We start from the raw sequence: 25,243 nt of genomic DNA, 5'->3' as shown, positions 1-25,243 counted from the left end.
TATTTTATCTGCAGATACTGGAAATCAGACTAACCTTTCGTAAGCTGAAAAGGTGTGAAGCGAAGAAGCAATTACCATTAATTTATATGGGAAAAATTTTTGACCGTTCCCAGACCAAAGAAATAACCTACCAAATCATACCAAATAACACATAAAACCTAAAATAACACTAACATATAGCAAAAGCAAGAATGATATGATAAATACACAGCCTATATAAAGTAGAAATACTTTTCTGCAATCATTGCAACACTGTCAATTGTAGCGAAAATCTCACGCAAGTGCTCTCAGCGGAAGCACTCGCTCCAGTAAATGTTAAACTATGAAGCTGCTCTCGCCTCAAAAACCGATCAACTCACCCATGACTACCTTTAAATTCCACTTTCGCAACAATGACTTTAACTTATATGGGAAAAATTTTAGAGCGTTCCCAGACCCGAAAAATAACCTACCAAATAACACATAAAATCTAAAATAACACTAATATATAGTAAAAGCAGGAATGATATGATAAATACACAGCCTATATAAAGTAGAAATAATGTATGTACAGTGTAGTTTCACATACCGGAATCGGGAAGACAGCGAGCACACTGATGATGGTGTGTTAGGCTGAGTCGTCGGAGGCTGGGGTGGTGGGAGGTACAGGAGACTGGCTTGTCATTTCATCATCGTCTGAATTCATCAGGGCATGCATATCCCTAGCGTCTACACCTTCTTCTATGTCTGCCCGCCTCGATGTCGAAGGTCCAGGTTCATCTTCTGCTGTGGCTGATGTGGAAGGCTTGAAAAATGACAGTATGCTTGACTGCTTAGCCTCGCGCATTTTTCTATCATACAGTTCTTTGTAAGCGCTCAAAACATCCTGCAAACCTGCCCTAAACCTACATGCCCTTTCAAAATTAAAGTCATACTTTTCTGCAATCATTGCAGCCCTGTCAACCTTAGCGAAAATCTCACTCAAATGCTTCACGTTCAGTTCTTGGATGACTTCACTTTCTGGCTGTTCGCTATTACATTCGGTTTTGATTGTTATCCTTTCCTCTTTTAACTGCATCAGCTCTTCATCTGTCAGTTCTTCTGGGAACTTTTCGGCAGCTTCAGTATCAGCCGAAGCACTCCCTCCAGTAACCTTTAAGCTATGAAGCTGCCCTCGCCTCAGAAACCGATCAAACCACCCATGACTACCTTTAAATTCCACTTTTGCAACACTTTCGTCACCATCGTCCAGTGCTTTCTGTTTCAGCTTATTAAAAAGACTGACTGATTTCTCCTTAAGTGTAAGGTAACTTAATGGAACACCACACTTTCTACACCCATCAATCCACTCAAGCAATAGACTTTCCATTTTATCCATTACCGGATGCCGACTAAAAGAGACCACTTTGCTACTAGCAGAACCAACATCGGCAGCTTTCAAGATTCGTTCTCTCTGCGTGTAAATAGTACGAATGGTGGATGCAGGCAAGTTCAATGCACGTACAATGTCCTTATTTCGTTCACCACGATCGAGACGCTTAATTATGTCCAGTTTTACGCTAAGCGTAACACCCTTACGAGCTCTCTTAGGCTTTTCCAATACCTTAGCACACATCTTGCTAACAGATGCACAGAATAAATCGAGATAAAGCAGAGATGTTCACAGACACGTGTTTAAGCTATGGCGGCTTGACGCTGAGTGTAGTTCCTGGGAGAGGAGCTTGGCACGCTGCCTTTTTTCGTAATAGCGAAAATCCTCTTTGGTTAGCGAAAACAGGGTAGCAATGTAGGTCTTTCGTGAAAGCGAAGTGGTGTAAAGCGAACTTTCGTAAAGCGGGGGACACCTGTATGGAAAAGAGTAAAGAGTCAACCCTCCTCCTCTTCATGGACGCTATTACAGTCAACGTCTACAGCCCAGATCCCTCATCAGGACCCCACCTCTTGGTCTGACCCACGCAACCACTCCTTCTGTCCTGAGCTCCTGTAACCACGCCACCATCCACCTATAGTCTGGCAATTGTAGCCCACCCCTGTAACCACGCCCTTTCCACCTACAGTCTGGCACTTGTTTCCCCGCACCTGTAACCACTCCCCGATCCACCTATAGTCTGGCACTTGTAGTCCCACCCCTGTAAGCACGCCCCGTCCACCTATAGTCTGGCAACTGTAGCTCTGCCCCTGTAACCATGCCCTGTCCCCCTATAGTCCGGCAACTGTAGCCCTGCCCCTGTAAGCACGCCCCATCCACCTATAGTCCGGCAAGTGTAGCCCTGCCCCTGTAAGCACGCCCCATCCACCTATAGTCCGGCAACTGTAGCCCTGCCCCTGTAAGCACGCCCCATCCACCTATAGTCCGGCAATTGTAGCCCTGCCCCTGTAAGCACGCCCCATCCACCTATAGTCCGGCAACTGTAGCCCTGCCCCTGTAAGCACGCCCCGTCCACCTATAGTCCGGCAACTGTAGCCCTGCCCCTGTAAGCACGCCCCGTCCACCTATAGTCCAGCAACTGTAGCCCTGCCCCTGTAACCACGCCCCGTCCACCTATAGTCCGGCAACTGTAGCCCTGCCCCTGTAACCACGCCCCGTCCACCTATAGTCCGGCAACTGTAGCCCTGCCCCTGTAAGCACGCCCCATCCACCTATAGTCCGGCAACTGTAGCCCTGCCCCTGTAAGCACGCCCCGTCCACCTATAGTCCGGCAACTGTAGCCCTGCCCCTGTAACCACGCCCCGTCCACCTATAGTCCGGCAACTGTAGCCCTGCCCCTGTAACCACGCCCCGTCCACCTATAGTCTGGCACTTGGAGCCCCGCCCCTGTAACCACTCCCTGATCCACCTATACTTCAGGTGCTGCCCTGTCGTCCCTTCACGTTCACGCACAACACGTTGGAGGAACTCAACAGGTCGAGATCCTTCGTGGTTTCCACGGATGCTGCCCAACCTGCTGAGTTCCTCCAGCGTGTTCAGAGTATTTCGTGTCCCTTCACACCCGCACCATACGCCGCAGTCATCCGTAACGCCACGCACGGCGTCTGTATTGTCCTTCCGCCCCTACGCGAGAGTCACTTCCGGGTCGGCGGCCGGAGCCAGCTTGCGCGCATGCGTGTTGTGCGGGGCCGGGTGTCGGACGGCCTCAGTGTCCGCGGTGGCTGCGTTCCTGGTTGCGGGGGACCGGCTCGCCGGGCAGGGGCATCCGAGCGCTGCCGCCGAGCAGAAGCCTGGGGTGATCATGGCGGTGAGCCAGCTCCGAGCGCTGAGAGTGTGCACCTGCTTCGCGTGGCTGCTCTCCTTCTTCAAGCGGCTCATCTGCAGGCAAGTCCGGCGCCTCACCGGGGTTGTGCCGTGGCGAGGGTGACAGCTGGGAGGTTTCTTGTGTCCTGGCCGCTGTTTAGTCTTTAACGAGTACTTCTTGACCAGGTTATTTGCGTTATATCTTGCAGTATGTGAAATGACATCTGGATTTTCTTTACTGAAAGGACCAGTACATTTAGATATGTTCTCAATTGGCAGTAAAACATTTCAGAGGAAAATAAAACATCCATTGTGAAAACGCCTTATGTAAGCAAGGTGAACAAAGTTGCATTTGTAATTTCCAATCTCAATCTTTATTTTTCAAACCTTTTTTGTTCCAGCATCCATTTTGTTTAATTGCTTCTTTGATTAATATTTAGACTCCGTATTTCTTGCCGCTCTGGCGTTGACTGGTCGTGTCACTCTCGGGGAATCCAACTTTCAAGTATACTTTCAACTTTATCTGATGCTTTTCAGTGCAATTCAAATCGGGCTCCTCAGAATCCAGTGTAGAACCATGTTTATCACCACAGTTCCTGGATTTTTGTTAGTAGTTTAGGATCAAGTGTCAAACGTTTTCAGAGAACAGAGCTTCAGTGAACAAATGCAGCTGTGATTTCCTTTCTAGACTCACTTGATGTTCATTGATTGTATGATTTACTTCACTGGTTCGAGCCTCAGCTGAGGCAGTGTGTTTGTGTCCTTGAGCAAGGCACTTAACAACACATTGCTCTGTGATGTCACCGGTGCCAAGCTGCATGGGTCCTAGTGCCCTTCCCTTGGACAACATCGGTGGCGTGGAGAGGGGAAGGCTTGCAGCTTGGGCAGCTGCCGGTCTCCCATACAACCCTGCCCAGGCCTGCGCCCTGGAAACTCCAGGCGCAGATCCATGGTCTCTCGAGACCGACGGATGCCACCACCACTTCAGAGAGGAGATTGATGAGCTCAGCAATTCTAATGGATATTGTTGGTTTATATAAATCTGATGCCAAAAAGATACAGGAGCAGAATTGGGCCATTTGGCCCATCAAGTCTGCTCCACCATTTCACCATGGCTGATCCATTTTCCCTCTCAGCCCCAATCACCTGTCTTCTCCCCACATCCCTTCATGCCATGACTAATCAAGAATCTATCTCCTTCTGCCTTAAATATACCCAACAACTTGGCCGCCACAGCCACCTGTGGCAGTGAAATCCACCAATTTCCCACTCTTTGGCAAAAGAAATTCCTCCTCATCTCCATTCTAAACAGATGTTCCGCTATTCTGAGTCTGTGTCCTCTAGTCTTAGACTTTCCCACCATAGGAAACATCCTCTCTACATCCACTCTATCAGGGCCTTTCAGTGTTCGATAAGTTTCAGTGGGATCTCCCTTTATTCTTCTGATGTTGTTACAAACACTAGATAATTCATTTAGCACACTTCTTTCTTATTTGGAGCTTTTCTGGTAATTAAGAGTTTGATGTCAATAACTGTTCACACATAAACCACTTCTTTTAAGCAAAATTTGACATTGAGTTGTACGTTGCATTGTAATACTGACCAAGGGTTTGTGCAAAGACATTGTTTCAGAGGAGTATGTTAAAGATTCAAAGTGGAAAGTATTAGAATATATTAAAGCAAGTAACAGGAAAGCAAGGTTATGGACCGGAACAATTAAATTTCAAAACAGAGTTAGGTTAGATTGAGAGTAGAGATTCTGGAACTCTGCTCCTGTTTCTTATGAACTTTCTGGAATTGAATGAGATTGGAGATTGATGGCATCCATCTGTCTCGAAAGAGAATGAATCACCTTCATCACAGGCCTGGATGGAAGGCATGGAGATCCTGGGATGCCTACTTGTAAAGATCCGCCTTTCGGCTTCACTCGTGTTGTCCAAAGGAAAGCTTATGAAGCAATACATTTGGCACCATCTTGGCTGCAGGAACTGCTGGAAGGATGTTCAGTGACGTCCAGCCGCCACTCCGAATTTTCTGTCTGGGTTTACTCCCATAGCCTTCGTCTCTCCCGAGGCTGCCCAGAAGGCAGGGGAGGATCAAAAAGGATGAACATTTTAAATTAGTGGTGAGCTAATTGAGGCTCAGGACAGGACGAATGAGTGTCCCTGGCCTCAACTAGAGAAGAGGTGAGTGGCTTTGAGACGGCACCTGAAAGTACATAGACAGTGGTTTCAGATGAGCTTGGGTTTATGGATGTGAGTGGACTAGAGGGTGTTGGAATAATAAGGCCAAGGTATGAATGAAACTTCTGACAGGAATTAAGATGAGCTAGTGATGGGTCGATAGAAATTTACTGATGCAGAGGAGTCATCAGAAGCACATCATAATGCAGATTTGATACCGTTTGTGAACCATGGTGAATGCTGGAGCCGCTGGCAGGAGAACTTACTTTGTGCAGGGTACCAACGTAAATCATCTCACAATTTCCAATATTTAGCTGGAGAATAGCTAGACGTGTCATGGGTCTTTTACTTTGACTGAGTGCTGAAAATGAGAGATGTGAAGTGAAGACATGAGTGTATTAGGAAAGTTGGACTAATGATATTGATTAATACAGTGACCAGGATAGGAAGTTTAATGGTTGGTAGTTTGGTGAAGAACAGGCTAGGTCTTTCTTAGAAGTTTGCACAGATTCGGCATGTCATCTTAAACCTTGACAAGCGTTTATAGGTGCACAATGGAGAGTATCCTGAGCACTGCCACAGGAAAGCAGCATCCATCATCAAGGAAGCCCACCAACCAGGCCTTGCTTTCTTCTCTCTGCTGCCATTGGGAAGGAGTTACAAGAGCGTTAGGCCCCACATCACCGGGTTCCTTTACATCTTTTTCTAAGATCGCAAGACGCTGCTGGATATTAGGAATATCAAGTGCTGTAGATCTACCCCACTTGTGAGTTGCTGGATAACGATGGAGCTGGACTTGTTGTACACTGTGTTGCAGTCGGGTTCAGCCACACGGGCAGTGTGCAGCCAATAAACGGTGGAAATGATTGCTTGGTGGAAGACAAGCTGGATTGCAGACGGCTGCAGGGCGAAATGAGAAACTGCTGCAGCTTGCTCTTGCAGAAACCTGGCTCCAGGACAATGTCCATGCATCATTAGACTACAGGCCATGACACTCAGGGACCTGGGTAATATTATTTTAATATATATTTTTGTAACTGTTTTTTGTTATCATAATTATATATGCTGTGTGCTGTACATGACAGTTGGTAATGTGTATTGCACCTTGGCCCCTGAGGAACGATGTTTCATTGGGCTGTGTGTTCCTGTGTATGGTTGAATGACAATTGAACTTGAGGAACAGTTATTACCCTTCAACTATCAGGCTCCTGAACCAGCGTGGATAATTTCACTCAACACTGAACTGATTCCACAATCTATGGACTCACTTTCAGTAACCCTTTCACTAATAAACACGAGAAATTCTACAGATGCTGGAAATCAAGAGCAACGCACACAGAATGTTGGAGGAACTCAGCAGTTCAGGCAGCATCTATGGAAATGAATAAACAGTTGATGTTTCGGGCTGAGACCCTTTTTCAGGACTGAAAAGGAAGAGGGAAGACGCATAACTTGTATTCTTTGTTTTACTGTGAATGCCTGCAACAAAATGAATCTCAGGATCACATATGGTGACATATACATACTTTGATAATAAATTGACTTTGAACATTAGGGAATGGGAGGTAGTTGTCCTTGTGAGATGAGTTTGAAGTTGACATGTGGGCAAACCTCAAGAAGAGAAATTAGAGGAAGATGCATCTGGATCTTGATTTCCTTCCTAAAGCGCCTGAACCGAAGAAAGGAATTGGTGCTTAATCTTGGTGGATTGGTTGATAAAACCTGATGGCCTGGATACTGGGGATAAAAGAAAGTGCATTGTGGATCAGAGAACATTCTCCATCTTGCTATACTCAAATGACGTGTGTAGTTTGATAATAAGTTTACTTTGACCTAATACTGATGTGACTGGAAATTTTATGCTATTGGTGAGAAGCAGAGTTTACAAAGAAATTGTATTCCTACGTATGTACTTCCAGTAACTGGCCCTCTAGCGCGGTCCCAGAATTGCCTGCTGTAATTTCCATAGGGATGTTGCAGCTGAGCAATTCCCATGCCATTTTGAGGTGCAAAATGTACTTTAAACTTTTATCAATGTTTCTAAATTATTTGATCCCTACTGTATGTTCAGGTAGAGAAATAATGGTGCATCAGCTTTAGTTGTGGGAAAAAAGGTTGTTGAAGGAATGTCGTTTTATTTGCTCATCGTCTTCTGCACTCTGGTTGAATGCCCAAGTTGGTGCGCTCTTTCAGTGGTTGTGGTTATTATTCTGTGATGGATTATTGAGTCTGCCCACATGACCTTGCATCTCAGCATTGTGTATGGTGACACCTATATACTTTGATTTCTTCTTTGAACTTTGAACATTTTATTTACTTAAGAGATACAGCACAGAAGCTGCCTCTTCAACTCTGCACCGCCCAGTTACACTCATGTGACAAACTAACCTACTAACCCGTACATCTTTGAAATGAAGAAAGCCACGGGGAGAATATACAAACTCCTTACAGACAGTGGTGGAATTGAACTCGGACCACTGGCGCTGTAATAGTGTTATGCTAATGGCTATGTTACTGTGCTGCCCAAATGGGCTGGATGTATAGGGTTTTTGTAGAAGCTGAATTAATAGCTAACACATTTGTAGATATTGCAGTGGGTAAGGTGGTTGGGTAACAGTAAATTATAGCTAATGGGATGCCCATCACTAGCAAAGGTGCAGAATTTATAAAGCACAGTTTGGGGAGAGCTAGAATCTGGTACATGGTCTGGTCACCAGAGTACCAGAAGAATGTGGTGTCATTATGGAGGATGCTGAAAGAAGAAGCTGGCTAATTATAGGGAAAGATTGGATAGGCTAGGTTTGTTTAAATTAAGGTGAAGAAAACTGCCTTAAACTGGCCGCATAAACACTGCTGCCATCAGGAAGAAGGTGTAGAAGCCTTGGGACTGTCACCACCAGGTCAAGAAACAGTTATTACCCCTCAATCACCAGGCTTTTGAAACAGGGGGGATGACTTCACTCTGCCTCACCTGCCCCTTCACTGACTCACTTTCAAGGACTGTTTTATATTTGCATTTGTTGTCTTTTGCGCGTTGGTTGTTTGTCCATCCTATTGGGTGCAGTCTTTCATTGATTTTATTGTTTCGTGGATTTACTGAGTCTGCACTCAAGAAAATGAATCTCAGAATTCTATATGGTGACACATTTGTACTTTGATAATAAATTTACTTTTAACTTTCAAATAATAGCGGTTGAAATAACAAGGAAGCAAACCATTAGTGACTAGAGACATAAACAAGCATACTTCATAACTTGGCCTCCACAGCTGTCCATGACAATAAATCCCACAGATTCTCTACCTTCTGGCTAAATAGATTCCTCTCTACTGTGTTTTAAAGGGACATACCTCTATTCTGAGGCCGTGCCTTCTGGTCCTAGACTCCCCCACTATAGGAAATATCCTCTCCACATCCATTTGCTAGGCCTTTTAATATTTAATAGGTTTCAATGAGATGCTCCTCCTCCCATTCTGCTAAACTCCAGCAAATCGAGGCCCAGTACCATCAAACTCTCCTCATATGTTAGCCCTTTTATTCCCTGGATAATTCTTGTGAACTGCCTCTGGACCCCCTCCAATGCTAGCATATCCTTTCTGCTATAAGGGATCCAACACTACCCACAATACTGCAAGTACGGTCTTACCATTGCCTTATAAAGCCTCCCATTATGTTCTAATTAGAATACTCTTGTATTCTAATCATCTTGAAATGAATGCTAACATTGCATTAGCCTTCCTTACCACTGACTCAACCTGCAAGTTAACATTTAGGGAATCCTACACAACAACTTCCTAGTCCCTTTGCGCCTCAGGGTTTTAACATTTCCCCCCCATATAGATAATAGTCTATGCCTTTATTTCTTCTACCATAGTGCATGACCATACACTTCTCTACACTGTATTCCACCTGCCACTCATTGTCCATTCGCCCAATCTCTCCAAATCTTAATGCAGACTCCCTGCTTCCTCAACACTACCTGCCCCTCCACCTATCTTTGTATCATCTGCCACAAACTTTGCCACAAAGCCATCAATTCTGTCATCCACATAATGTGAAAAGAAGCATTCCTAATACTGACACCTGTAACACCATTTGTCACTGGCAGCAAGTCAGGCTACATCTAAAAAGCAGGAGTTCCCAGTGTGGACCAAAGACTCTTCAGATAATGGTAAGGGTCCATGGCATAAAAAAGGTTGGGGAGCCCTGACTTAAGGAGAGGTATGAACAGTTGATGTTACACTTGAAGCTGGTGAAGAATCTTGGGCTGAGATTTGAAACCGATCCAGGCTCTCGGCCTGAAATGCTGACTGTTCCTCTCCCTCGATAGATACTGCCTGGCTCGCTGAGTTCCTCCAACATACTGTGTGTTGCTCAATGTTTCCAGCATCTGCAGAATCTTGTGTTTGGCAATAATACGTCAACCACAGTAAACTGAAATATCTCTGAGTACTTTACAGAAGTGTAGTCAGGCATTGATCGTTTGGATAGTCTGAGGCTTTTTCTCAGGGCTGAAATGGCTGCCACAAGAGGACACAGGTTTAAGGTGCTGGGGAGTAGGTATAGAGGAGATGTCAGGGTTAAGTTTTTTACACAAGTGTGGTGAGTGCATGGAATGGGCTGCCAGCATCGGTGATGGAGGCAGGTACGATGGGGCCTTTTAAGAGACTTTTTGATAGGTACATGGAGCTTGGAAAAATAGAGGGCTATGGGTAACCTTTGGTAATTTCTAAAGTAGTGACATGTTCGGCACAACTTTGTGGGCCAAAGGGCCTGTATTGTGCTGTAAGTTTTCTATGTTTCTATGAAACCGACATGGTTACGGAAAAAACTTACAGACTCCTTACAGACAGCAGTGGAAATCAAACCCAGAAGGGTTTTGATGATAATCTCTATTTCATGGTCAGCATTGCTAGCTTTTCCCTAAAAACAAAATCAGTCGAAGAAGCTGAATTAAATTGCCTTTCTGCTAATAGTGGGATTTGAATTCATGATGCTCAACTGTTAGTCCAGATTTCTGGACGATAAGTGCAGTAATTTAACCTCGGTGTCACTGTCATCAGTAAAACTACCAAGGTGTCATATAAACACAATAGTTATACATCTTTTAGATACGGAAGTGCACTATTTCACAATATTCTGCTTGACATCTCCTCTGTACCTACTCCCCAGCACCTTAAACCTGTGTCCTCTTGTGGCAACCATTTCAGCCCTGGGAAAAGCCTCTGGCTATCCACACAATCAATGCCTCTCATCATCTTATATACCTCCTTCAGGTCACCTTTCATCCTCAGTCACTCCAAGGAGAAAAGGCCGAATTCACTCAACCTATTCTCATAAGGCATGCTCCCCAATCCAGGCAACATCCTTGTAAATGTCCTCTGCACCCTTCCTATGGCTTCCACATCTTTCCTGTAGTGAGGCGACCAGAACTGAGCACAGTACTCCAAGTGGGATCTGAGCAGGGTCCTATATAGCTGCAACATTACCTCTCGGCTCCTAAATTCAATTCCACGATTGATGAAGGCCAATATACCGTACGCCTTCTTAACCACAGAGTCAACCTGCACAGTTGCTTTGAGAGTCCTATGGACTCGGACCCCAAGATCCCTCTGATCCCCCAGGTGCTGCGGTTTCCTCCCACATTCTAAAAATGTATGGTTAGCGTTAGTAAGTATGTTGCCGCCAGAAGCATGGTAACACTTGCATACTGCCCCCAGTAAGACCCTTGGACTGTGTTGGTTGTTGACGCAAAATGACGTATTTCACTGTATGTTTCAATGTACATGTGACAAATAAAGCTTTACTTTTTCTTTAACTGTGGCACCCTTGCCTGGTTTGACCTTTTTCCTCACTCCTGAGTCATAGCATTGTTGATTTTTAAAGGTTTTCCAAAATAGTAAAGCTAACATGTGGTTGTAAGGAAACTGCTGCCCAGGGCCGCTCACTGTCACTTTTCCAAGGACAGCTGTGGACAGGTATTATACGCTGATCCTGACAGTGATATCCATCTCCTGAAAATGATTTTTAAAAAACTCCGCACATTTTCATTCTCAACCTGCTGAAATATTCAATTTGAATTTTGATTCTCTGGGTTGCATTTCCTGGTCTGACGATTACATGATTAATAATGTAATTACTACTTCATTATAGTCCATATCTCCTTGTAGGTATTTGGGAGATTTCAAGCACAGCCATTTTGCATCATTGATGAAAGCTCTAAGAAAGGAAAATTCTGTTTTCTAAGGTTTTATTTATTCGTATTTGCAGGGATTATTAGACCCCTCCCCCGAGATGATTTTGAAATACTATATAGAACCTAGTACAGCACAGTACAGGCCCTTCAGCCCACAATGATGTGCTGACCTTTTAACCTACTCCACAGTCAACCTAACTCTTTCATGCTACACATAACCCTCCATTTTTCTTTCATCCATATGCTTATCTAAGAGCCTCTTAAATATCCCTAATGTGTCATCCTCAACCACATGGAGGCTACCACAGTCTTTACATGCATTCCAGACACGTACCACTCTGTGTAAAAATAAAAACAACAAACATCTGACCTCTCCTCTAAACCTTCCTGCACTCGCCTTAAAGTTGTGTCCTCTAGTGTGGCCCGTTGCCACCATGGGAAAAAGGTACTGGTTGCCCTCTATCAATGGCTTTTATAATCTTATACACTTCCATCAAGTTGCCTCTCATCTTCCTTGGATCCAAAGAGAAAAGCCCCAGTTCTCTTTACTGTTCCTTATAAGATATGTTCTCTAAAATAGGCAGCATTCTTTTAAATTTTTTTCTGCACCTTTTCTAATGCTTGTACATCTTTTCCATAGTGAGGTGACCAGAAATGAACACAATAGTCCAAGTGTAGTCTTGCCAGAGTTTTATAGAGCTGCAAAATTACCTCATAGCTCTTGAACTCAATCCCCTAACTAATCAGGACCAGAACACCATATGCCTTCTTGACCACCCTATCAATTTACGTGACAATTTTGAGGCATCTGTAGGCTTGGACTGTAAGATCTCTCTGCCCCTTCACTTTGCAACGTTGGACTTGAAGGAAAAGTACAAGGTTAATGGCAGGATTCTTAGCAAAGTGTATCAATTGACATTTTTCTGATGGAACTCCATTTGCCAATTCTCAGTCCAGCTCTGCATCCTGTCAATGTCCTGTTGTAATGCACGACAACCTTCTACACTTTCCACAACTTCACCAACCTTTGTGTCATCTCCAAACTTGCTTCTGCACCCTTCTACTTCCATATCTGTGTCACAAAGAGCACAGTTCTCAGAACAGATCCCTGCAGCACACTACTGGTCACCGACCTCCAGTCAGAATATGTTCCACCTAGAGCTACCTTCTGCCTTCTATGGACAAGCCAATTCTGAATCCACAGAGCCAGGTTTCCTTGGATCCCATGCCTCCTGACTTTCTGAATGAGCCTACAATGGGGAACCTTATCAAATAATATACCATAATCCATATATATCACATCCACTGCTCTACCTTCATCAATGTGCTTTGTCACATCCTCAAAATATTCAATCGTGCTCATAAGGCTTGGCTTGCCACTCACAAAGCCATGTTGACTGTCTCAAATAAGTTTGTTCCTCTCCAAATGCTTCATTAGTTTGCCCAACATTGATGTAAGACTTCTGGCTGTATAATTCCCAGGATTATCTTCTTAACCTTCTTGTACAAAGCTACATCATTTCCCATCCTCTAGTCCTCTGATACTACTCCTGTAAGCAGTAAGGATGCACAGATCATCTCCAAAGCTTCAGCAATCTCTTTCCTCACTCCCCATGGTAACCTGGGGTATATCCCGTCTGGAACTGGGGCCTTATTTATTCTAATGTCTTTCAAAAGCCTCAATGCTGCCTCTTTCTTAATCTCAACATGCTTCATTGTAACACAGTAAATAGTATGCACTGTATTCTGCACTGACCTCACATTCATTAAGGCCCCGCTCCCTGGTGAGCACTGAAACAAAGGACCTCCACTTCCTCCTCCGACTTCTGGCGTGCTTTCCCCCTTTATCCCTTAGGGATCTAAAGTTTTATCGAGTTCCATCTAAAATTTTGAAATTAATAATCACCTGAAAATACATAAACCCATGTATTATTGATTCTCTAGTGAAATAATATTAAATTAATATTGGGGAAATATTTTCTTTGGGTAAAGCGGTTAATCTAGTAAATAATTGATGTAGCTTTGCTTATATTTAATGCTTATATATAATGGCACTGTTGATCAGGGATAGTTGTCATAGCTGTAGAAAAGGTGGACGTCATAGAGGAATTGTCTACAGAGTCTCTGTGGGTAGAGGTTAGGAACAGGAAGGCGTCAATAACTTTACAGGGTGTTTTTTATAGGCTGCCCAATAGTAACAGGGATATCAAGGAGCAGATAGGGAAACAGATCCTGAAAAGGGGTAATGATAACAGTTATCATGGTAGGAGATTTTAATTTCCCAAATATCGATTGGCATCTTGTTAGAGCAAGGGATTTTGATGGGGTGGAGTTTGTTAGGTGTGTACTGAAAGGTTTCTTGACACAATATGTAGATAAGCTGACAAGAGGAGAGACTGTACTTGATTTGGTATTGGGAAATGATCCTGGTCAGGTGTCAAATCTGTCAATGGAAGAGCATTTTGGAGATAATGATCATAATTCTTTCTCCTTAAGATAGCATTGGAGAGAGATAGGAACAGACAAGTTATAAAAGCGTTTAATTGGAGTAAGGGGAATTATAAGGCTATCAGGCAGGAACTTGGAAACTTAAATTGGGAACAGATGTTCTCGGGGAAAGGTACAGAAGAAATGTGGCAAATGTTCAGGGGATATTTGCATGGAGTTCTGCATAGGTACATTCCAATGAGACAGAGAAGTTATGGTAGGGTTCAGGAACTGTGGTGTACAAAGGCTATAATAAATCTGGTCAAGAAGAAAAAAAAAAGCTTACAAAAGGCTGAAAGAGCTAGGTAATGTTCGAGATCTAGAAGATTATAAGGCTAACAGGAAGCAGTTTAAGAAGGAAATTAGGAGAGCCGGAAGGGGCCAATATAAGGCTTTGGCGGGGAGAATTAAGGAAAACCCCAAGGCATTCTACAAGTATGTGAAGAGCAAGAGGATAAGACATGAAAGAATAGGACCTATCAAGTGTGACAGTGGGAAAGTGTGTATGGAACTGGAGGAAATAGCAGAGGTACTTAATGAGTACTTTGCTTCAGTATTCACTACGGAAAAGGATCTTGGCGATTGTAGGGATGACTTACAGCAAACTGAAAAGCTTGAGCATGTAGATATTAAGAAAGAGGATGTGCTGGAGCTTTTGGAAAGCATCAAGTTGGATAAGTTGCCAGAACTGGATGAGATGTACCCAAGGCTACTGTGGAAGGCGAGGGAGGAGATTGCTGAGCCTCTGGCAATGATCTTTGCATCATCAATGGGGACAGGAGGGGTGCCAGAGGATTGGAGGGTTGTGGATGTTGTTCCTTTATTCAAGAAAGGGAGTAGAGATAGCCCAGGAAATTATAGACCAGTGAATCTTACTTCAATGGTTGGTAAGTTGATGGAGAAGATCCTGAGAGGCAGGATTTATGAACATTTGGAGAGGTATAATATGATTAGGAATAGTCAGCATAGCTTTGTCAAGGGCAGGTCATGCCTTGCGAGACTAATTTAATTTTTTGAGGATGTGACTAAACACATTGATGAAGGAAGAGTAGTAGGTGTAGTGTATTTGGATTTCAGCAAGGCATTTGATAAGTTACCCTGTGCAAGACTTATTGAGAAAGTAAGGAGGCATGGGATCCAAGGGGACATTGTTTTGTGGATGCAGAACTGGCTTGCCCACAGAAGGCAAAGAGTAGTTGTAAACGGGTCATATTCTGCATGGAGGTTGGTGACTAGTGGAGTGCCTCAGGGATCTGTTCTGGGACCCTTACTCTTCATGAATTTTATAAATGACTTGGATGAGGAAGTGAAGGGATGAGTTAGTAAGTTTGCTGATGACACAAAGGTTAGAAGTTTTGTGGATAGTGTGGAGGGCTGTCAGAGGTCATTGATTGTCAGCGGGACATTGATAGGATGCAAAACTAGGCTGAGAAGTGGCAGATGGAGCTCAACCCAGATAAGTGTGAAGTGGTTCATTTTGGTAGGTCAAATATGATGGCAGAATATAGTATTAATGGTAAAACTCTTGGCTGTGTGGAGGATCAGAGGGATCCGGGGTCCGAGTCCATAGGATGCTCAAAGCAGCTGCGCAGGTTGACTCTGGTTAAGAAGGCATATGGTGTATTGGTCTTCATCAATTGTGGAATTGTATTTAGGAGCCGAGAGGTGATGTTGCAGCTATATAGGACCCTGGTCAGACCCCACTTGGTGTACTGTGCTCAGTTCTGGTCGCCTCACTACAGGAAGGATGTAGAAATGATAGAAAGGGTGCAGAGCAGATTTTCAAGGATGTTGCCTAGACTGGGGAGAATGCCTTATGAGAATAGGTTGAGTAAACTCAGCCTTTTCTCCTTGGAGCGACGGAGGATGAGAGGTGACCTGATAGAGGTGTTTAAGATGATGAGGAGCATTGATCGTGTGGTTAGTCAGAGGCTTTTTCCTAGGGCTGAAACGGCTGCCAGAAGAGGGCACAGGTTTAAGGTGCTTGGGAGTAGGTACAGAGGAGATGTCAGGGGTAAGTTTTTTACACAGAGAGTGGTGAGTTTGTGGAATGGGCTGCTGGCAACCGTGGTGGAGGTGGAAACAATAGGGTCTTTTAAGAGACTCCTGGATAGGTACATGGGGCTTAGAAAAATAGAGGGCTATGTGTAATCCTAGTAATTTCTAAGGTAGGGACATGTTCGGCACAACTTTGTGGGCCGAAGAGCACAATACAGGCCCTAGGTTTTCTCTGTTCTATGTTTCTAAAAAGCAGTGGCTATACTGAGTTTGAGTAGAATTGCAAAATGATGAAGTATATAAAGCTCCTGGATTATAGGTGGGGTATTGGTGATTACATCAGAGGCAGCAGGAACCTGTAATACTCCATTCCTCTAAGTGCCAGAGGTAACAGGTTTGAAAAGTGATGCTGAAATTCTTGGTAAGTTGCTGCAGGGCATTTTGTAAATAGTATGCACAATGCTTCTTTTTGGATAGTTTTGGGATCTTTTAAATAGTACTCACTGCACTGATATATGAATAGTTACAGTCATCTTGTTAAACTGGGTATTTCTGAGAGACTGTATCTGTTCTAGTTGGTATCAAGCCTGTGTTAAGGTTAAACCCATGTAGGTAAGTAAAAGGGGTAAGGACATCAAGGACAAGGTTTACATCAGTGATGGGTCCAGAAGCCAGGTCTAACTTGTCAATTTTACGGTGGATTGGGGTATCCAGTGGTTGAGGCTGTGTGGCAGGGTAGATGTGGCCCCAGCAACAGACAGTTTGGGAAGATTGATATATGTACTATTGGATAAATATGGCTCCTCTTATTGGACTCTCGATTGATTTCAGTTTCTTCAAGTTAATGAAACTTGCTCATTTATCTTCTGAAGATTATTGACAAATGAGTTGGGTTTATTTTTTTTTTAATTTTATTGAGATATTCTGTGAAATAGGCCCTTTCAGCTCTTTGAGCCAGGCTTCCCAGCAATTCCCTGATTTAATCCTAGCCTAATCATGAGAAAATTTACCATGACCAAGTAACCTACCAACCAGTACATCTTTGGACTGTGGAAGGAAACTGGTGCAACTGCAGGAAACCCATATGGTCATGGAGAGAACATGCAAATTCCTTACAGGCAGTGGCGGGAATTGAACCTTGGCTGCCTGTACTGTAAAGCGTTGGGCTGCCCCATTCTTTTGTATCTGATCAAGCAGTAGGGCATGTTCTCAAATTAAAACTGTTAAATGGCTTGATCTTATATAAAAGCAATAAAATAAACAATTTCTTTTGAAACAGAAGGTATTAACATCTTCCTTTTTGGGTAAAGAAAGTAGTATTCAGTATTTTATAGACACAGTTACTTCAGTTCTACACTGGTTTCTCCTGAAGTAGTGTTAGTAGTTGCTGAGATTCAGCAAGGAACTGGCAATTTACAGGAAGGGGCTTTCAGTTCTAACTAGGTCACTGATTCTGAGGCAGTTTTAATTGAAATTGGAAACTTTGGCAGAGACTTGGATGGCTCATGGGCAGGAATGGTTACTTCAAGTGCCAGGCTTTAGATGTTTCAGAAAGGACTGTGAGAGAGGCAAAAGAGGTGGGGGCGTGGCACTGTTGATCAGAGATAGTGTTGCGGCTGCAGAAAAGGGCGAAGTCATGGAGGGATTGTGTACAGTCTCTCTTTGGGTGGAATTTAGAAACAGGAAGGGGTCAATAACTCTACTGGGTGTTTTTTATAGACCACCCAATAGTAACAGGGATATCGAGGAGCAGATAGAGAGACAGTTTCTGGAAAGGTGTAATAATAACAGGTTTGTTATGGTGGGAGATATAAATTTCCCAAATATCGATTGGCATGTCCCTAGAGCAAGGGGTTTAGATGGGGTGGAGTTGGTTAGGTGTGTTCAAGAAGATTTCTTGACACAAATGTAGACAAGCCTACAAGAGGAGAGACTGTACTTGATTTGGTATTTGGAAATGAACCTGGTCAGGTGTCAGATCTCTCAGTAGGAAAGCATTTTGGAGATAGTGATCATAATTCTATCTCATTTACAATAGCATTGGAGAGGGATAGGAACAGACAAGTTAGAAAAGCATTTCATTAGAGTGAGGGGAAATATGAGGCTATCTGGCAAGAACTTAGAAGCATAAATTGGGAACAAATGTTCTCAGGGAAAGGTACGAAAGAAATGTGGCAAATGTTCAGGGGATATTTGCGTGGAGTTCTGCATAGGTACATTCCAGTGAAACAGGGAAAGGATGGTAGGATACAGGGACAGTGGTGTACAGAGGCTGTTATAAATCTAGTCAAGAAGAAAAGAAGAACTTACAAAAGGTTAAAAAAAACTAGGTAATGATAGAGATCTAGAAGATTATAAGGCTAGCAGGAAGAAGCTTAAGAAAGAAATTAGGAGAGCCAGACGGGGCCATGAGAAGGCCCTGGCAGAGAGGATTAAGGAAAACCCCAAGGCAGTCTACAAGTATGTGAAAAGCAAGAGGATAAGATGTGAGAGAATAGAACCTATCAAGTGTGCAAGTGGAAAAGTGTATGGAACCGGAGGAGATAGCAGAGGTACTTAATGAGTACTTTGTTTCAGTATTCACTACGGAAAAGGATCTTGGCGATTGTAGGGATGACTTACAGCAAACTGAAAAGCTTGAGAACATAGATATTAAGAAAGAGGATGTGCTGGAGCTTTTGGAAAGCATCAAGTTGGATAATTCGCCAGGACCAGATGAGATGTACCCCAGGCTTCTGTGGGAGGAGATTGCTGAGCCTCTGGCAGTGATCTTTGCATCAGCAATGGGGTCGGGAGAGGTTCTGGAGGATTGGAGGGTTGCAGATGTTGTTCCATTATTCAAGAAAGGGAGTAGAGATAGCCCAGGAAATTATAGACCAGCTAGTCTTACTTCGGTGGTTGGTAAGTTGATGGAGAAGAGCCTGAGAGGCAGGATTTATGAACATTTGGGGAGGCATAATATGATTAGGAATAGTCAGCATGGCTTTGTGATAGGCAGGTTGTGCCTTACGAGCTTGATTGAATTTTTTGAGGATGTGACTAAACACATTGATGAATGTACAGCAATAGATGTACATGGATTTCAGCTAGGCATTTGATAAGGTACCCCATGCAGGGCTTATTGAGAAAGTAAGGAGGCATGGGATCCAAGGTGATATTGCTTTGTGGATCCAGAACTGGCTTTGCCCACTGAAGACAAAGAGTGGTTGTAGATGGGTCATATTCTGCATGGAGGTTGGTGACCAGTGGTGTGCCTCAGGGACCTGTTCTGGGACCCTTACTGTTTGTGATTTTTATAAATGACCTGGATGAGGAAGTGGAGGGGTGGGTTAGTAAATTTGCTGATAACACAAAGGTTGGGGGTGTTGTGGATAGTGTGGAGGGCTGTCAGAGGTTACAGTGAGACATTGATAGGATGCAAAACTAGGCTGAGAAGTGGCAGATGGAGTTCAATGCAGATAAGTATAAGGTGGATCATTTTGGTAGGTCAAATATGATGGCAGAATATTGTGTTAATGGTAGACTCTTGGCAGTGTGGAGGATCAGAGGGATCTTGGAGTCCTAGTTCACTCAAAGCTGCAGCGCAGGCTGACTCTCTAGTTAAGAAAGCATATGATGTATTGGCCTTCATCAATCGTGGAATTAAATTTTGGAGCTGAGAGGGAATGTTACAGCTATATCGGACCCTGGTCAGACTCCACTTGGAGTACTATGCTCAGTTCTGGTCGCCTCACTACAGAAAGGATGTGGAAATCATAGAAAGGGTGCAGAGGGGATTTACAAGGATGTTGCCTGGATTGGGGAGCACAGAGAGGGCACAGTTTTAAGGTGCTTGGAAGTAGATACAAAGGAGATGTCAGGGGTAAGATTTTACTCAGAGAGTGGTGAGTGCATGGAATTGGCTATTGGCGACGGTGGTGGAGGCAGATATGATAGGGTCTTTTAAGAGACTCCTGGACAGGTACATGGAACTGTAGGTTTTCTATGTTTCTAAATGATATGTCTGGATAGCAGTCACACCTGAAAGTGTTTTAATTGTAGCCCAAGCAATTAAGCATTTAACCTAACTCATGATGCTCAAGTAATGATAACAACTTTAGTTTTATCTTGCTCTTATTATAGTGAAGCAGATGTTTTTATTCTTGTCACAGTCCCAGAGGATATCTCTTCCATGTGATGTTATTGAACACTAGTGGCTAGCAATCTTTTTGTTGTTTGCAAAGCAAATGTTAGCATGGAGGTTACCGTACAATTACAGTGCCAGTGACCCAGGTTCAATTCTGCTGCTGTCTATAAGGGGTTTCCACATTCTCCCCGTGACTACATGTGTCTCTTCCGAGTACTCCGGTTTCCTCACAAATTTCAAAGACATGGGTTAGTAGGTTAATGGGTATAACTGGGCAGTGCAGGCTCATTGGGACAGAAGGGGCTGTTACTATGGTGTATTTCTAAATAAATTAATTTATTGAAATAATTCTAAATACTTCTAAAGAGTTTTAAATGTTCCATGTCATGGTATGCTAACGTTGCATTATTTTTCTCTCAAGGTCTGGAAGGGGTAGGAAATTGAGTGGCGATCAAATAACCTTGCCTACAACGGTTGATTATTCATCTGTTCCTAAACAGGTATCCATTTTGAAAAATAGTCTCAGCCGAAAATAATTTTAATATATTGTTTATATTGCTGTTACTTGGTGTAAGATGATAGGAATTTGCAAATTAATTTAAATTGACTTTAATAGAAAGTAATTGCTGTAGTTTACTGGATGAATTTGGAATTTTCCACAGAGCTAAATATTCTTATTTTGGAATCTATGGAATTGTTAATATTTTTCACAATTATGAATGGTAGTGAATTAATTTTTTTGAAAATAAACATGCAGGTTATCCTAGATTTTGGATCAAGTTGCCTTTGCTAAAGTAATGCTTCAGTGTGCACACATAAATGAATGGTCCATAGATCTGTGTTCTATGTCAAAGTGAGTAATGCAGATATTTCTTGCACTTTAGCCCTTTCACAGTTCTCTTAATTTGCAAATGAACTCTTGTGTATGCACATTCCTTCTGGAAGAGAAGTCTGAGACTTCATTGAAAACTATAAAAATTTGAATGTAATGTTACAAGAAAAAGTTTGTGAACCCTTTGCAACTACCTGTTTTCTGCATTAATTACTCATAAAATATGGTCTGGTCTTTATCTAAGTCACAACAATAGAGAAACACAATCTGCCTAAACTAATAACGCACATGCTGAGTACACCATTTAAATAATCAGTCTTGGCTACAAAAGCATTTCTAAAGACCTGAGTGTTCATCAGTCCACAGTTAGAGAAGTTGTCTGCAAATGGAGGAAACTCAGTACTGTTGCTATTTCCCTTAGGAGTGGGTGTTCTGCAAAGGTCATACCAAGAGCACAATGTGCAATGCTGAAGGAAGTGAAAAAGAACCCAACTGTAACGCCAAAAGACCTGCAGGAATCTCTAGAACTTGCTAAAGTCTCTGTTCATGTGTCCACTGTAAGAAAAACACTGAACAAGAATGGTGTTCATGGAAGGACACCAGGGAGGAAACCACTGTCCTCCAAAAGAAATATTGTTGCATGTCTCAAGTTGGCAAAAGACCACCTGGATGTTCCACAACAGTTCCGGGGCAATATTCTGTGGACAGCTGAGACAAAAGTTGAACTTCTTGGCAGAAATGGACATTGCTTTGTTTGGAGGAAAAAGGGCACTGCACTCCAACACCAAAACCTCATCCCAATTGTGAAGCACAGTGGAAGGAGCATCATGGCTTGGGGTTGCTTTGCTGCCACAGGGCCTGGACAGCTTGCAATCATTGAGGGAAGAATGAACTCAAAATTGTATCAAGACATTTTACAGGAGAATGGCCTTCTGCTTAATAGAAGTTGGATGATGCAACAAGACAATGAGTAAATCAACAGCAGAATGGTTTTAAAAGAAGAAAATTTGTGTTTTGGAATGGCTAAGTCAGAACAATCACCAATTAACCCACCAACCTGTAAGTCTTTGGACCATGGGAGGAAACCAAAGCACCCAGAGGAAACCCACGTGGTCACAGGGAGAACATACAAATGGCAGTAACTGTAGTTTGCCCTTTCCACTTTTTTCATGGCATATTAAATATCTATCAGGAACAATGAATGAGAATTGGATTCATTTCATAATTGTTGTATGTTTGCAGGAGTATCTCATTCCATCTTGTGCATTAGTCCCAATGCCTCATTGAATGTTGAAAGCAAGTATCGAGGAAAAGAGGGGAAACACTAGACTGATATCTCATCATGCAAGGTGCTTAGACTAGCCATGCTTGGAGAGATTGAATTGGATTTGGAAGTGGATTGGTGGAGTGAGCTAAGATGTCGTAGGATTGGAAAAGGAGAATTATTTTGATGGAAGCAATTCCGTGTTTCCTGACACAATAGAGTTGCCCAGCACAGTCTTTTCAGCCTGGAAAGCAAGAAATGTTAGCTGGAATGGAATTGTTGAAATTCAATTCCATGGCATTATTTTAAACGTTGCTTTCACTATGCTTGTCTCCATGCCTCCCCTTCTTAAAGTCTACTTATTTCATTTTTTGCCCTTGTGCACTGCACTCATTAAGAACCCCCATTAATTTTCTTTTATAACACCCACTAATCATCTTTTGTGTCAGTTTGCATGCAATTATCTTTTTTTTCTTGCTTGTATATTTGCTGCTGGCCAAATCATCCTCAAGGGGACTGCTGCTCTTAATTTCCCCATTCCTGTTCTTGCTCATTTGGCTGGTTTGTAGCACCCTGGATTTCAGATTATGTGATCTGGATGGCAGCAGAGTCTCTATGACAAAGGAAACCTTAATGCCCTTGCTGTACTGTCAAATGTGTGGCTTATTCAATAACTAAATTGCTTTGTCCTTTTGACAAGTATTAACACTGAAATAATAACAAAAATTAAAGACTTGATGTCAAAATGTTTTAAAATATAAATTTAACAATTTATTTTGGTTTAGTTTCATTTTTTTTAACTGTTTAGTTGAAAGAACTTTGACTCTTTTTTGCTCCCCCCCCCACCCCCACCACAACTGTAGTGCTAAAATCTCCAATGAAATTAAATGTAGCGGGTTTTCAGTGCTGAGATGGTGTAAAATGTTAGGGAATGTCGGCACAGCTGGGCTTTCCAGTTCCCTTCATAAGAGGTCAGTAGCAGAGTGTTGCGAGCAGATTAGGTATTTCAAGAATTCTTCTTCCATAAGAATTCTTATGTGCAGAAGATCGCTTGCAGCTTTTCTTACCTGATGCAATTTTTTAACGTAATTTTTAAAGAACAAGAAGAATATGAAAAATCTATAAAATAAGCTGCTTAACAAAAATTATGAAGGTGATTCAGGAACAGCTTCTTCCCTTCTGTCATCTGATTTCTGAATGTATATTGATTCCATGAACACTACCTCACTGCTTTTTATTTCTATTTTTGCACTACTTATTTAATTTAACTATTTAATATACATCTACTTACTGTAATTCATGTCTTTTTTTCTATTATATATTACATTGTAAAGCTGCTACAAGGACAATAAATTTCGCGAAATATGCCAGTGATACTAAACCTGATTCTGATTATTGCCTGGCCTGCAAAACTTTCCACATCAGCATTGTTCAATTGTCAGTTGATAGCAATGATATTTTTGCCTATGCTGGGAAACTGAAGCAAGTCAAAACATGTACATCTCATGGTTTCCACAAATTAGCCATTCTTGGCCAAAGCCCAGACATACTTCCCCCCCCCCCACCCCCTCCTACATTCACTCATCTACCGACACACTCAAAATACATGTAACAAATTCTTGGCAATAAAGTCATCCGAGCTCAAGTATCTCCACGATTTGGCTACTTAAACTACTTTGTGAAGCCAGATGATTTAGTCCATTGAGACTTAATATAGATGGTGTGAGTTTTCTCTAGATGCAGTTTCCAAAGAAATTATTGCTATTATCTGTTGCCTAATGGCTGGAAGATGAATATTGTCTGATCATTAATTTTCACAGAGAATTGTTCATTCACATTATTTAAAACCAACCCTGAACAGAAGCCCTAACTCAGATTTGCCATTGTTGCTTTTGACATTCCTCAGCAAAATGGCATTTACAAAGGAGGCAGATACCTTGCAGGATCATCTGCAGGTGGCTTTCGGGTCAGGAGGCTGCAAGGTAAATGCATTTTGCGGAGAATAAATACAAAGTTTTGTTACGTAAAGATCTGAAAGCCAGAATCAGTTGATATGAAAGTGTTCTCATTTCTGGGAATCCTTGTTCAGTCTGTCTGAGAAGCGTATGGAGTCAGTTTTTTTTTTCATTCATGCTGTGTCTGAGAGAAGTTCACTTGTTGTAGTTACGGGGCAATTACCTGCTGTGTTGGTGATCTTAGCAACATTTCTCTTTGCCATCTTTTTAACAGTCTATTTAGCAGCTGCTTGTCTGTTGAGGATCATATAGCGAAGTTTGAAAACTAAACTTGCTTGATAATAATCTTGTATTTGAGCTTGCAAAGTTTGAATCTTTACATACATGAAAAAAGCTTTTATGTACACACACTGAGTATATGTTCATGGTCTTCTGCTGCTGTAGTCATTCCACTTCAAGGTTCAACGTGTTGTGTGTTCAGAGATGTTCTTCTGTACACCACTGTTGTAACGTGTGGTTATTTGAGGTACTGTCACCTTCCTCCCAGCTTGAACCAGTCTGGCCATTCTCCCTGACCTCTCATTAACAGGACGTTTTTGCCCACTGAACTGGATTTTTTTTTTATTCATTATGATTTTGGATATAAATGTATATGGCACAATTGAGTATGATGATACTGCATTAGAGGGTCTTGCTGATAGTGAAGCAGGTTACTATGAATTGCAAAGAGATCTTGATTCATTAGGGAGATAGGCTGAGGAATGGCAAATGATTTCAGCCTGGATAAATGTGAGGTGAAACAGTTTGGATATTCAAACCACGGTAGGATTTAGATGTTGAATGGCAGGACACTGATAAGTTTTGTGGAACAGAAACTTGGGAGTACAAGTGCACCATTCACTGAAAGTGGACAGGGTAGTGAAGAAGGCTTTTAGCACTCTAGTTTTCATTTGTCAGGGTACTAAGTTTTGGGGCTGATTATCTGTTATTTGT

At 42.6% G+C, this 25,243-nt stretch overlaps 2 protein-coding genes across 16 annotated transcripts in view; one reads left to right on the top strand and one right to left on the bottom strand.

Moving 5' to 3' along the window:
• The window catches only part of LOC140724595 (uncharacterized), a 28,718-nt gene extending 25,636 nt beyond the window's left edge, over positions 1 to 3,082 (bottom strand). For 5 of the 15 annotated variants that reach the window (XR_012098148.1, XR_012098149.1, XR_012098150.1 and 2 more), the window contains exon 1: positions 569 to 2,913. Coding sequence is in view for 11 of the 15 variants with exons in the window: in XM_073039075.1 (XP_072895176.1) it covers positions 608 to 1,594 (987 nt within the window). In the remaining 4 variants the exon portion in view is untranslated. Of the gene's footprint in view, positions 1 to 568 lie in introns of all 15 variants that reach the window. The other 10 variants (XM_073039101.1, XM_073039057.1, XM_073039068.1 and 7 more) reach the window with 6 other exon arrangements.
• Positions 3,064 to 25,243, top strand: part of ebag9 (estrogen receptor binding site associated antigen 9) — a 35,830-nt gene continuing 13,650 nt past the window's right edge. The window contains exons 1-2 of the mRNA XM_073039110.1: positions 3,064 to 3,292; positions 20,621 to 20,699. Of these exons, the coding sequence (XP_072895211.1) occupies positions 3,210 to 3,292; positions 20,621 to 20,699 (162 nt within the window). The 5' untranslated portion in view covers positions 3,064 to 3,209. The remainder of the gene's footprint in view (positions 3,293 to 20,620; positions 20,700 to 25,243) is intronic.

This window comes from Hemitrygon akajei, chromosome 1, assembly GCF_048418815.1.
Source record: "Hemitrygon akajei chromosome 1, sHemAka1.3, whole genome shotgun sequence".
Taxonomy (NCBI): domain Eukaryota; kingdom Metazoa; phylum Chordata; class Chondrichthyes; order Myliobatiformes; family Dasyatidae; genus Hemitrygon; species Hemitrygon akajei.
The sequence above is the reverse complement of the archived record's forward strand: the minus strand, read 5'-3'. Positions and strand labels throughout refer to the sequence as shown.